This window comes from Heterodontus francisci, chromosome 13, assembly GCF_036365525.1.
Source record: "Heterodontus francisci isolate sHetFra1 chromosome 13, sHetFra1.hap1, whole genome shotgun sequence".
Classification (NCBI taxonomy): domain Eukaryota; kingdom Metazoa; phylum Chordata; class Chondrichthyes; order Heterodontiformes; family Heterodontidae; genus Heterodontus; species Heterodontus francisci.
In genome coordinates this window covers 83,705,541-83,718,758 of record NC_090383.1, presented here as the reverse complement: position 1 = coordinate 83,718,758, position 13,218 = coordinate 83,705,541, and the positions used below count along the sequence as shown (strand labels likewise).

The following is a 13,218-nucleotide window of genomic DNA, read 5'->3' as shown; positions in this document are numbered from 1 at the left end:
GCCAGTTTACCTTCTAAATTGATTACAAACTTTCCTTCAATAAAATCGGTATCTATAGGCAGGTCATGAGGAACACGAGTAAGTAACGTTGTGTGTGATGCCATCATTAGCTCATTCAGTTGTGAAGAACTGGATATTTGCTCATCCTGCAGGTGCTTAAGACAAGAAACAGGTAAACTTAGAAAGCAGAGTGTCATACTTTTAAACAGGAGATGAAGTATTTTGTACATTAAATTGGGTCCAAAACCCATGTCCACCTTATGTACAAGAATGGGATATACACCAACATATTTATAAAAGTGGACCTTTGAAGACATTTAAAAAATAAAACAAGCCCTTGTTCCCATGGTACTTGCTGCAGTCAATAAGAATAGGCCCCATTAACCGGGAGGTGCACAATAGCGGTCCAGTGGCAATTCCTCCTATTTTTATTTCCAGTCCTAGTGCTAGAATTCAGCAGTGTCAGAGGGTAGTGACTATAAGCACGTTGCAGCATGCTTGTGATTGGCTTAAAAAACTACAGTATCTTAGTTTTATTTAACAAAACATCCATGTGGATCACTCAAAATATGTTGTAGAACTGAACAGATTAGAAACATTGCATGCTAGTTGATGGGACATAACAAAATCCATGACTGTCACAGAAATTTGGTCCTGCTACGCCAGTGACATTGTTCTGGGCTTTTAAATTGCAGCCTGGTAACCATTGCCTCATTGTCTGAGAGATAAGGCAACTTTAATGAAGATTTAATTCTTTTATTTTACGGCTGCAAGGGGGTGGAGGGGGGAGCAAAGACTCATGTAGGACAAAGGCATCAGGAAATCTGCCAGGAAACCAGGCACAGACCCGCATGATTCACTGCCACAGGGCATTGTGTGCAGGTAATAATTCCCAGGACCTGTCAGAAACCAGCAATTCAGGCAACACACAGCTTTTTCTTGTTAGGCTGCCTCCATAGGAAAGGTTTAAAAAAAAAGGGTTTCATTTGTCAAAGAGGATTGTGCAGCTATGGACTGCAAATTGACTGTCACCTGTTGCAGGCTGTCATAACCAATCTGTTGTGAAAGACCTGTGTGATCTAAAGGCTCCTGTGCCACCCCATCTTTTGCTTTCGTTCCATGTCTCTACTGTTTTTCTTGCTGCTGCTCTACCTCTTACGGCCCCACAATTAAACAGGCATAGCACACCAATACAAATACTTTACATGACAGGCATTTCTTCATCGGATTTTGGGTGGGGTACGGAGTCTAATAATTGTGATGCACAAGGAATCAGTTATGTGGAACAAGGTGGATGGACCAAAGTGACCGCATTTCGTACATGCGCCCACCTAGGTGGACTAAACATCACCAAACTGAACTTTCAAAGGAAATCAGGTGTGGGGTTCCTGATCCTAAATTAGCTCTGCTAATGCTCATTTTTCGCCTAAATGTCCAATCTTTCTTAGAATAATAAAATGGCTGAAAAGACTAAATTTATGTAAATTATAACAAGATTCCCTCCAAAGTTGGCTGGAATTACCTCCATCAACTCAAACAACAGACAAGGTTCGATGATAATGGTTAAATCATACTCAGTTGAGTTTTTGCCAGGTATAGAACTCAAGAAGCTATCTCTCATTGCACAAGCACCCTCAATAGCCTCCACTATGCCAGGCTTCTTCCAAACAGAACTGGCCTTTATCCAACCAGTGCGAAACACACTCAGAGGCTCTGAAAGAGATAACCAATTAATGACAGAGATTTGTTGTCTATTTATTGATTTCGATATACTTTGAATCACAAAATTCCTTTTATCTTACTAAATGCAAATAACAGCATTGAAGGCATTCTACCTTTTTTGTTTGATTGATGCTGGAATACCTCTTCCGCAAGATGAGGCAGGATTGGGGCTATAGAACGTGTGATTACATCTAATGCTTCATCTAAAACTGTCTGACATGATCGACGCTTGGGATGTTTCTCATCTTCACAATACAATCTGTAATTTTAATAAAACATTGTTTAAACAGGCACACTCCAATATCTCCAGCAGACTATAAAAATTCAAACCAGCTCCACCTACTCATAATACAGCCCATGCCAACCTACAGCAGGACCTTATTCAAGTTTGGCCGGAAAAATGACAGGTAACAATCATGCCACATAGACACCAGGTATTGAACAAGGGAAAGCCTAGCCATCTTTTCCAACCTTCAACAGAACCACTATCGTGGAGTTGCCCCATGATCAACATCTTGAAGATCAGCACTGCAGCACCTGTGGAAGAGTCTGTCACTCTACAATTGGCCTTTATAGTCACTCCAGGCGCTGCTTCACAAACCACTGACCACCTCCAGGCGCTTATCCATTGTCTCGCGAGACAAGGAGGCCAAAGAGAAGATCAGCACTGACTAGAGACTAAACTAGGCCAGCCATATCAGTACTTTCAAGAGCACGTCAGAGGTTGGTACTCTGCAATGAGTGGTTCACCTCCTGGCTCTCCACCATTTACAAGGCTTAAGTCAGGAATGATGGAATACTCAGCATCAAGAAGCTCAACACCTTCCAGGTCAGAGCAGTTTTCTTGATTGGTGCCCGACCTTGGACTGAATATCTACCAGCTCCACCACTGGTGATCTATAGGACATACTGCAGCAATGTGACAGCACTACCCTCACCTCCAACCTCCATCATCACAAAAAGACGAAGGAAAATGTGGGAATACCATCACCTCCAAGTCACAAACCCTGACATGGACATACATCACTCATCACTGCATTAATGTCCTGGAATTTCCTACTTAACACTATTATGGGAGTGCCACTGCACAAGGACTGTAACAGTCCAAGAGGCCCACCACTGCCTTCTCAAAGTAAATGAAGATTGACAGTACCTATAGATTTCGTAGTGTTACCCATACCCAAAAACAGATTTTAAAAAAATGTAAATTATACATCAGAGTTCAGGTCTTGATATTATCTTCAAGTGTTTTGTTTTTAATTGGTTGGCCTGGTTTGGAAGACCATTTAAAATACTTACTAAACAGTGGCTTTTTGGTTTGCAAATCAAGTGCTTTGCAGTTTAAGAATATTATACCAACCGATCTTTGACGATGCTGAAGTAAAAGTTAGAGAGTTCTCTGTTAATAAATGCCAACACAAGGCGAGTAACTTTTCCAAAATCATATTCTTTATAAGCTGCTGTAATCTGAAAAGGATTAAAACAAATCTTGTAGACAAAAGTTTGTTGCAAAATGTACACATTTCAGCTACCTAAAAATAATATAAACAGAAAGCTAAAGTATAACAAATTAATTTCCGTCATTGACAAATGTGACATTTTTGGCCTGTTTGTGTTGTTCCTTTCTGTTCGGGTAAGTTTGCTAAACTACCTTTGTAGACCAGAGTCACAATCCCTTGTACTCACATTTAATTCAAAACCTTAAATTTTAAACTATGATTTGATAATATATACTTAATGGTACAGTTCTAAAGAGTGTGCAGGAACAGAGGGACCTGGGGGTGCATGTGCATAGATCTTTGAAGGTGGTGGGACATATTGAGAGAGTAGTTAGTAAAGCATATGGGATCTTGGGCTTCATAAATAGAGGCATTGAGTACAAAAGCAGAGAAGTTATGCAGAACCTTTATAAAGCTCTGGTTATCCCCAACTGGAGTATTGTGTCCAGTTCTGGTCATCACACTCAGGAAAGATGTGAGGGACCTTGAGAAGGTACAGAGGAGATTTACCAGAATGGTTCAGAGATGAGGGATTTCAGTTACAAGGTTAGGTTGGAAAAGCTGGGTTTGTTCTCCTCAGAACAAAGGAGATTTAATGAAAGTGTACGAGATTATGGAAGGCTTAAATAGGTTAGACAAGGAAAAGCTGTTCCCATTAACTCATGGTACAAGGGCTAGGGGACACAGATTGAAGATTTTGGGCAAGAGATGCAGGGGGAATACGAGGGAAAAATTTTTTTTACGCAGCAGGCGGTAATGACCTGGAATTCGGTGCCCACAAGGGTGGTAGAAGCGGAGATGATCAATGACTTCAAAAGAAAATTGGATGACCACTTGAAGGTAATAAACTTGCAGGTTTATGGGGATCAAGTGGGGGAGTGGGACTGACTGCATATTTCCATATAGGGCCGGCATGGATTGAATGGCCACTGTCTGTTTCATAAATTATTCTATAAAGGATATAATTCTAAAGTGGTGCAGGAACAGAGGGAGAGGGACCTGGCAGTATATGTGCACAAATTATTGAAGGTGGTAGGGCAGGTTAACAGAGTGGTTAATAAAGCATACCGGATCCTGGGTTTTATAAATAAGGCCATAGTATAAAAACAAGGAAGTTACAACAAACCAGTATAAAACACTAGTTCGGCCTCAACTGGAGTACTGTGTCCAGTTCTGGGCACCACACTTTAGGAAGGATGAGAAGGCATTAGAGAGAGTGCAGAAAAGATTAATAAGAATGGTTCCAGCGATGAGGGACTTCAGTTACATGGATATATTGGAGAAGCTCGGGCTGTTCTACTTGGAGAAGAGACGGTTGAGAGGAGATTTGATCGAGGTATTCAAAATCATGAGGGGTCTGGACAGAGTAGATAGAGAGAAACTGTTCCCATTGGTGAAACAGGACACGTATTTAAGGTGATTGTCAAAACAAGCAATGATGACACAAGGAAAATCTTTCTTTTAAATCAGTGAGTGGTTCGGATCTGGAATGCACTGCCTGAGAGTGTGGTGAAGGCAGGTTCAATCAAGGCTTTCAAAATGGATTTTCATAATTACCTGAAGAGAAAAAAATTTGCAGGACTATGGGGAAAGGACCAGGGAGTAGTGAGTAAGTGAGTTGCTCTTTCAAAAAGCTGGCACTGACACAATAGACCGAATGGCCTGTTTCAGTGCTGTAACCATTCTATGGTTCAATTCTATGATGATCATTCAGAATCTGACCCAATTATTTTCTCTCTGTGGCACATGCCAGCAATTTTCATGCAAAATAAAAATGAGAAATAAGTTGGGGGACAGTGAGTTAATACACTGTCCTCCGACTACTATCAAATCTTGATATATTTCAAAGCACATATTTGTGGGAGCTATGTATTTCAGAATCAAAGCTGGGTACGTTTGCTACCAGATTCCCCCACCTCCATTGGGCTGTCCTTGAGTAGAGAGAGATTTACAACTAAATCATCAACTCTCATCTATCAGTGAATCAGGAATAGTATAGTGGCTGTGTTACTGGACTAGTAATCCAGAGACCTGGACTACTGACCTGGCAGCACAAAACATTAGTAACCTACCAACCTCTCTTAACTGATGAATCAGTACTCCTCCATGTTGAACATCACTTAGAAGAAGCACTGAGGGTAGCCTGGGCACAGATGTACTTTGGGTGGCAGACATCAGCAAAAGTGACTCAGCAGCACCACAACTGACTGAGCTGGCCAAGTCCTTCCTAAAGAACACAGCTGCCAGACTGGGCTTGTGGCAGATGGAGAGAAAGTCAATACAAGGGAAAAAACCTTGACCTCGTATTCAACAACCTACCTGTCGCAAATACTTCGGTCTTCAACAATATTGGGAGGAATGATCATTGCACAGCCCTCATGGAGGCGAACACCTGTCTTCACACTGAGGACGCACTCTATAATGTGTGGCACAACCACCATGCTATACAGGATAGATTCAGAAGAGATCAGCAGCTCAAAACTGGGCATCCATGAAACTCTGTGGGCCATTAGCAGCAGCAGCAGAACTGTATTCCACCACAATCTGACCTCCAGCTCCAGCATATCCCTCGCTCTACCATTACCATCATGCGTGCAAAAGAAAAGCTGAAGTGTCTGCAATCATCTTCAGCCAGAAGTGTGAGTGAATGCTCCATCTCAGCCTCTTCCTGAGATCCCCACCATAATAGAACCCAGTTTTTAGCCAATTAGATTAATTCCACATGACACAAAGGTTGCTGGAGTTGTGGATAGTGTAGAAGGCTGTTGTAGGTTGCAACGGGACATTGACAGGATGCAGAGCTGGGCTGAGAAGTGGCAGATGGAGTTCAACCTGGAAAAGTGTGAAGTGATTCATTTTGGAAGGTCAAATTTGAATGCGGAATACAGGCTTAAAGTCAGGATTCTTGGCAGCATGGAGGAACAGAGGGATCTTGGGGTCCATGTCCATAGATCGCTCAAAGTTGCCACCCAAGTTGACAAGGTTGTTAAGAAGGCGTATGGTGTGTTGGCTTTCATTAACAGGGGGATTGAGTTTAAGAGCCGCGAGGTTATGCTGCAGCTCTATAAAGCCCTGGTTAGACCACTCTTGGAATATTGTGTTCAGTTCTGGTCGCCTCATTATAGGAAGGATGGGGAAGCTTTAGAGAGGGTGCAGAGGAGATTTACCAGGATGCTGCCTGGACTGGAGGGCATGTCCTACGAAGAAAGATTGAAGGAGCTAGGGCTTTTCTCATTGGAGCAAAGAAGGATGAGAGGTGACTTGATAGAGGGGTACAAGATGATGAGAGGCATAGATCGAGTGGATAGTCAGAGACTTTTTCCCAGGGTGGAAAGGGCTATCACCAGGGGGCATAATTTTAAGGTGATTGGAGGAAGGTTTCGGGGAGATGTCAGAGGTAGGTTCTTTACACAGAGAATGGTGGGTGCGTGGAATGCGCTGCCAGCGGTGGTAGTAGAAGCAGATAGATTAGGGGCATTTAAGCGACTCTTGGATAGGTACATGGATGATAGGAGAATGAAGGGTAGGTAGTTAGTTTGATCTTAGAGTAGGTTAAAGGTTCGGCACAACATCGTGGGCCGAAGGGCCTGTACTGTGCTGTACTGTTCTATGTTCTATATCGAGAAACAGCTGAACACACCGGATACAGCAAAGACTATGAATCCCAACAAAATCCCAGTTGCAGTGCTGAGGAGTTGTGCTCTACAACTGGCCACGCCTCTAAACAAGCTGTTCCAGTATAGCAAAACACTGGGATCTACCCAAAAAAGTGGAAAATTGTCCTGTACACAAAAAGAATAAATCCAATCCAGCCAATTACTGTTCCATCAGCCTACTCTCAATCAGCAGAAAATTAATGGAGTGACAGTCCTATCAAGCACCAATAACCTGCTCATTGATGTTTAGTTTGGATTCCACCAGAATTACTTGGCTCCAAACCTCATTTCAACCATGGTCCCAACATTAACAAAAGAGCTGAATTCCAGAAGTGAGGTAAGAGTGACTGCCCTGGACATCAAAACAACATTTGACCGAGTGTGGCATCAAGAGCCCCCGGGTAAAATTGAAGTCAATGGGAATCAGGGGAAAACTCTCTACTGGCTTGAGTCATACTTAGCACAAAGGAAATGGTTGTGATTGTTGGAGGCCAATCATCTGAGCCCCAGGACATCACTGCAAGAGTTCCTCAGGACAGTGCCCCAGGCCCAACCAACTTGAGCTGCTTCATCCATGAACTTCCCTTCATTAGGTCAGAAGTGCGATATTCAATGATAATTGCACAATGTTCAGTTCCATTTGCAACTTCTCAGATAACGAAGCAATCCATGGCCACATACAGCAAGACCTTGACAACATTCAGGCTGAAGCTGACAAGCTGCAAGTAACATTAATGCCACACAAGTGCTGGGCAGTGACTATGTCCAACCACCTCCGCTTGACACTCACTGGCATTACTATTGTTGAATTCCCCATCATTAACATCCTGGGGGTCACCACTGACCAGAAATTTAGCTGAATCAGCCACATAAATTCTGTGACTGCAAGAGGAGGTCAGAGGTTGGGTATTCTGTGGTGACTGACTCACCTCCTGATTCCCCAAAGCCTTTACACCTGCAACAGGGCACAAGTCAGGAGTGTGATGGAATACTCTCCCTTACCTGGGTGAGTGCAACTCCAACAACATTCAAAAAGCTCATACCATCCAAGGTCAAAGCAATCCCCTTGATCGGCACCCCATCCTCAACCACCTTAAATATTTACGCCTTCCACCAGCCACTGTGACTACAGTTGTGTACTATGTACAAGATGCACTGCGACTGGATTCTTCGCCAGCACCTACCAAACCCGTAATCTTGACCACCTAGAAGGACAAGGGCTGCAGGCACATGGGAACATGACCACCTTCAAATTCCCCTCCATGTCACTCGCCACTGTGACTGGAAACATATTGCAGTTTCTTCATCATTGCAGAGTCAAAATCCTGAAACGCCCTCCATAACAGAAATGTAGGAGATTCTTCACCACATGGACTGCAGTGGTTCAAAGCAGCAGCACACCACCACCTTCTCAATTAAGAATGTGCAATAAATGCTGGCCTTGCCAGTGATGCCCACATCACATGAATGAATAAAAAAAAATGTCACCAATAGCTTTAACCTCTTCTCACACACATGATGTTCCACAGACTGGTTTCATTCAGGTGTCATTACCATGAAATTACAATTCTAAGTGTAATAATTGTTCTTTTAAAAAGATTAATATATTCATTTTTTTTCTGACAGCAACAGGGAAATTATTTAAAACATTCCATAGTAGATATTGTTATGCTTTAGGAACTCAACGTTTTAAACTAGTGCTGTAAGAATGATATTTCTGGTGTTGTTACCTTGGTACTATAATCTTGAAGGAGATGAAGCATATACTGATCCACTATTAGCATTTGTTCACTTGGAACTGCATCAGTTTCAGGGTCAAAATTACAAAGGTTCCCCAACATAAAGCGGAACGTATTCCGTAACTGAAGAAACAGAACAGATAAATTAATTATATAAATTAGCGGCCTCGTCACCAGGCAACAAACTTTAAGGGCACCAGTGCAATCCAGGAGTGGCAGGTTTCTGGCTATTCTAAATGAAGGTATGTCTGAAGAAGTCACTGCAAACTTTAAAATGATGACCAGCAATAATAAAATTTTCCTGGTTTACATAATAAATGAAACTTTTTACTGTTCAAACAATTTCTGCTTAATGCACCATTTTAATATTATAAAGACAGGTCAAATGGAACATCTAAGATCTGATTTATCCAATTGCCAGATATTTTCCTCCTCAAAATTTTTCAATCAACCCAATTTCATGCTCCATCAGCCTTTACTTGCAATGCATTTGTATTAAAACCAAAACTATATTTTCAAAAACAATGCCAAGCATAACAGTAATTGCACCTCAAAGCTAATTCATGGCTGTGAAGTTCTTTGGGATGTCCTGAAGATGTGAAAGGGGCTATATAAATGCTAGGGACTAGCTGGTACAGTGAGTTAGAATAGTGTACTTTTACATCAGATCCAGATGAGCTGTCTTCCCTGGCACACTGTTAACCCCAGTTCCTTATGGATAATACAACTGTCCCACTGTTCAAATACCTCTTTATTGTGAGGCAGTTCAGTAATCTCGCTGTGTTACACTGGAATAGCAAGAAGTGCCTCTCTTTGGCACTGCAAGAGAATACTATACTCCCATACAGCCTACAGTGTAGGTATGTGAACTGTTAATAGAACAGACAAGTTAGCATTTTGGGTGCAGCTTAATATTTTCTGTTTTTATTTCAAATTTTCAACATGCAGAGTTTTTAAAAAATCTTTTGCTTTAAGTTCTGCAATAACGCTTTTAACCTCCTCAGCCACAAATCTAAATTTAGAAATAATTTGTATGAATTTGATGGAAACATGTAAATTTCTACTTGTTTGGAATAAAGTTCAATTTGAAAAAGATGGATCTGTTTTTTTAAAATTCACCAAGAAACTTACTTTCTCTCTTCTCTCCTTTTAACCATTAGGTAGGTTTACTGATTCATAGCAAATTATATAATCACTGACATTTAGGGACAGCAAGCCATTTTGGGCCACCGTGCCTGTGACAGGTGATCGTTCTCCGAGTTACCTAATCCCACTACCCTACACTTTTGCTTGCTATAATGTTGTTATTGACACAGCTTTATTAGACACTTGTGTGAAGGATTCCATAATCTAATAATCCTGTGTAATTTTTTCAAAAAACACGTGATGCTTATCATTTTAATCCTGCATTTATACTCTTCTGCTACTAATTTATTAACCAGTGGAAATGAAAATCTACTTTCCAAATCCTTTTCATGTGCCTGTTTTTGCATGTCTTTTGAAAATGTAATAAATGCCATTTTCTTAACAAAGCAACTTTCTTCCTAGCCTGCAGAGGTCTGTTAAGTAATATTGCGTTCACAAACTGATTGGCACCCCATCCTCAACCACCTTAAACATTTGCTCCTTCCACCAGCCACCATATTTAGTATTTACCCTCTAATGAAAGGTATGCCACCCTCAAGTTTCACTCTGGTGTTTTCAGGTTCCTCTGCGGCCAATAAGATAGATGGGCTGCCAGCTTTCAGACCTCTGGCTGCTAGGAAATGTGCAACAGCAACCTGGCGACAATGCACTAATCCAATTTTTACTGCCACCTGCAGGATGTATATTGGCCTCCTGCCCATCGTCTACCCACACAATGCAGCCCAGATTGAAAACTATGCATAATGAAGATTGAACCTGCACCCTAATGCTCCATGGCACTACCAATAGTGCTGCAATATGCAGTACCACTATGCAAATCCATCAGACTTCTAGTGCAATACCAGTTAACATGGCCTGTCACTCAGCCCGAGTTGAAACTGCCACATGGTGCTTCAACTAAATAAAAAGGCTTCTATATAAATTCAAGTGACAACATTTTTAGTAATAGAACAGACCTGTGGTCATCAAGGAGTTGTGCACATCTTGCTATTCACAGGGAAAAAATCTTAGTGTTAACACAATAAAGCTGAGTTCATTTTTCTCAGTTCTCACCTTAAAGACATCATCTCTTGCAGCATGCAGTACATTTTGTCCAATTAACACCTCTGTGAAAACATTGGACTCTGCCACCCACCAGCGAAGAACATCTGCTCCATAGGGTGGATCTTGGTTTGGATCCTATACAGCATAAGCAATTTCACTCAATACAGTTGACATTTTAGAACATTAAGAATATATGCAATTTTTAAATTATTTGATCATCTCTAATATTCAATACACAATTTGTATGAATTCTATTGTTGCATGAAAATAAATTTTTTGGCTGTTGTAATGTAGCACACAAAGCAAACAATATAACGGAGGACAAATGCACATTCATTAACTCATAATTTGCATTCACTTATCAGGGAGGTCAAAGGATTAAGAACCTTCTTTACTTGACGTTATAAGACAAAATACTACAAGAAAAATCATTTTCAGCATTCGAGTGAATACTTGTTAACATTATCCAAAATGGGAGAGGGCAATGCAACACAAATTCCTTTTGAATAAGCATCCATATTTAAAGAATTACTATAAAATATGCAGAATAACTTTGGAAAATGCAGTTTTATCTCAGCCTCTCTGTATCAAGAGAAAAAATTGCTATTATTTTCTGTGGTGCATGCATTCAAGATGTCTATACAAAGACTGATCAATATTTCAGCTTTTCCCTAAGAAGTTTAACATATACAGTAGTTATTGTCCTTCCTCACTTAACAATTAATCCTAATATTTGTCAAGTCACGTAATATAGCATAACATTCATGACTGAACTTTGACAATTTACCATATTCCTGGAGGGTTTAATCCAGTGACTTTCACCGACCTCCATTACACTGGAACCCTTTGGTGTCATACTCAGTCACTGCCTTGATGTCGAGGAAAGATACTTTCAACCTCTCCTCGGCGTTCAGCTCTTTTGTACAAGGATGTGAAGGCAGCTGGAACTGAGTGGATCTGGCAGAATATGAACTCAGCACCAGCCATCAGATGATGTGAAATAATGCAAAACCCAAAAATAAAATGGCACGGGTAAAGGGCAAGTCATGCCTGACGAATCTGATTGGAATTTTTGAAGTGACTATAGTACTGTACAGGAGAATGGTCTATGGATATTATTTACATGGACTTTGAGAGGCATTTCATAAAGTCTCTCATAAGATAGTGTTAGCTAAAGTTGAAGCTCATGGAATTGAAGACAAATTATTAACCTGGTTAGGAAACTATGAGTGGCAGTAAGGATAATGGGCTGGTACTCTAATGGACGAGATGTGACTAATGGTATCCTGCAAGGATCCGTGTTGGGGCCTTAATTACTTGCCTTACTTCTTCTTTGGCCTCCTTATCTCGAGAGACAATGGGTAAGCGCCTGGAGGTGGTCAGTGGTGTGTGGAGCAGTGCCTGGAGTGGCTATAAAAATTTGTTTGTCGGGGCTGTTACACAGTTGGCTCTCCCCTTGCGCTTCTGTCTTTTTTCCTGCCAACTGCTAAGTCTCTTCGACTCGCCACACTTTAGCCCCGCCTTCATCGCTGTCCGCCAGCTCTGGCGAACGCTGGCAACTGACTCCCACAACTTGTGATCAATGTCACAGGACTTCATGTCGCGTTTTCAGACATCTTTAAAGCGGAGACATGGACGACCGGTGGGTCTGATACCAGTGGCGAGCTCGCTGTACAATGTATCTTTGGGGATCCTGCCATCTTCCATGCGGCTCACACGGCCAAGCCATCTCAAGCGCCGCTGATTCAGTAGTGTGTATAAGCTGGGGATGTTGGCCACCTCGAGGACTTCTGTGTTGGAGATACGGTCCTGCCACCTGATGTCATATATTCTCCGGAGGCAGTGAAGATGGAATGAATTGAGATGTCGCTCTTGGCTGACATACGTTGTCCAGGCCTCGCTGCCATAGAGCAAGGTACTGAGGACACAGGCTTGATACACTCGGACTTTTGTGTTCGGTGTCAGTGCGCCATTTTCCCACACTCTCTTGGCCAGTCTGGACATAGCAGTGGAAGCCCTTCCCATGCGCTTGTTGATTTCTGCATCTAGAGACAGGTTACTGGTGATAGTTGAGCCTAGGTAGGTGAACTCTTGAACCACTTCCAGAGCGTGGTCGCCAATATTGATGGATGGAGCATTTCTGACGTCCTGTCCCATGATGTTCGTTTTCTTGAGGCTGATGGTTAGGCCAAATTCGTTGCAGGCAGCCGCAAACCGTCGATGAGACTCTGCAGGCACTCTTCAGTGTGAGATGTTAAAGCAGCATCGTCAGCAAAGAGGAGTTCTCTGATGAGGACTTTCCGTACTTTGGACTTCGCTCTTAGACGGGCAAGGTTGAACAACCTGCCCCCTGATCTTGTGTGGAGGAAAATTCCTTCTTCTGAGGACTTGAACGCATGTGAGAGCAGCAGA

General features: G+C 41.9%; 1 protein-coding gene across 1 annotated transcript in view; it reads right to left on the bottom strand.

Annotated features, from left to right (window-relative positions):
- The window catches only part of iars2 (isoleucyl-tRNA synthetase 2, mitochondrial), a 103,155-nt gene that overhangs the window by 2,972 nt on the left and 86,965 nt on the right, over positions 1-13,218 (bottom strand). The window contains exons 17-22 of the mRNA XM_068045073.1: positions 10,816-10,941; positions 8,608-8,739; positions 3,083-3,189; positions 1,836-1,981; positions 1,523-1,713; positions 11-155 (exon numbers count right to left, since the gene is read on the bottom strand). Of these exons, the coding sequence (XP_067901174.1) occupies positions 11-155; positions 1,523-1,713; positions 1,836-1,981; positions 3,083-3,189; positions 8,608-8,739; positions 10,816-10,941 (847 nt within the window). The remainder of the gene's footprint in view (positions 1-10; positions 156-1,522; positions 1,714-1,835; positions 1,982-3,082; positions 3,190-8,607; positions 8,740-10,815; positions 10,942-13,218) is intronic.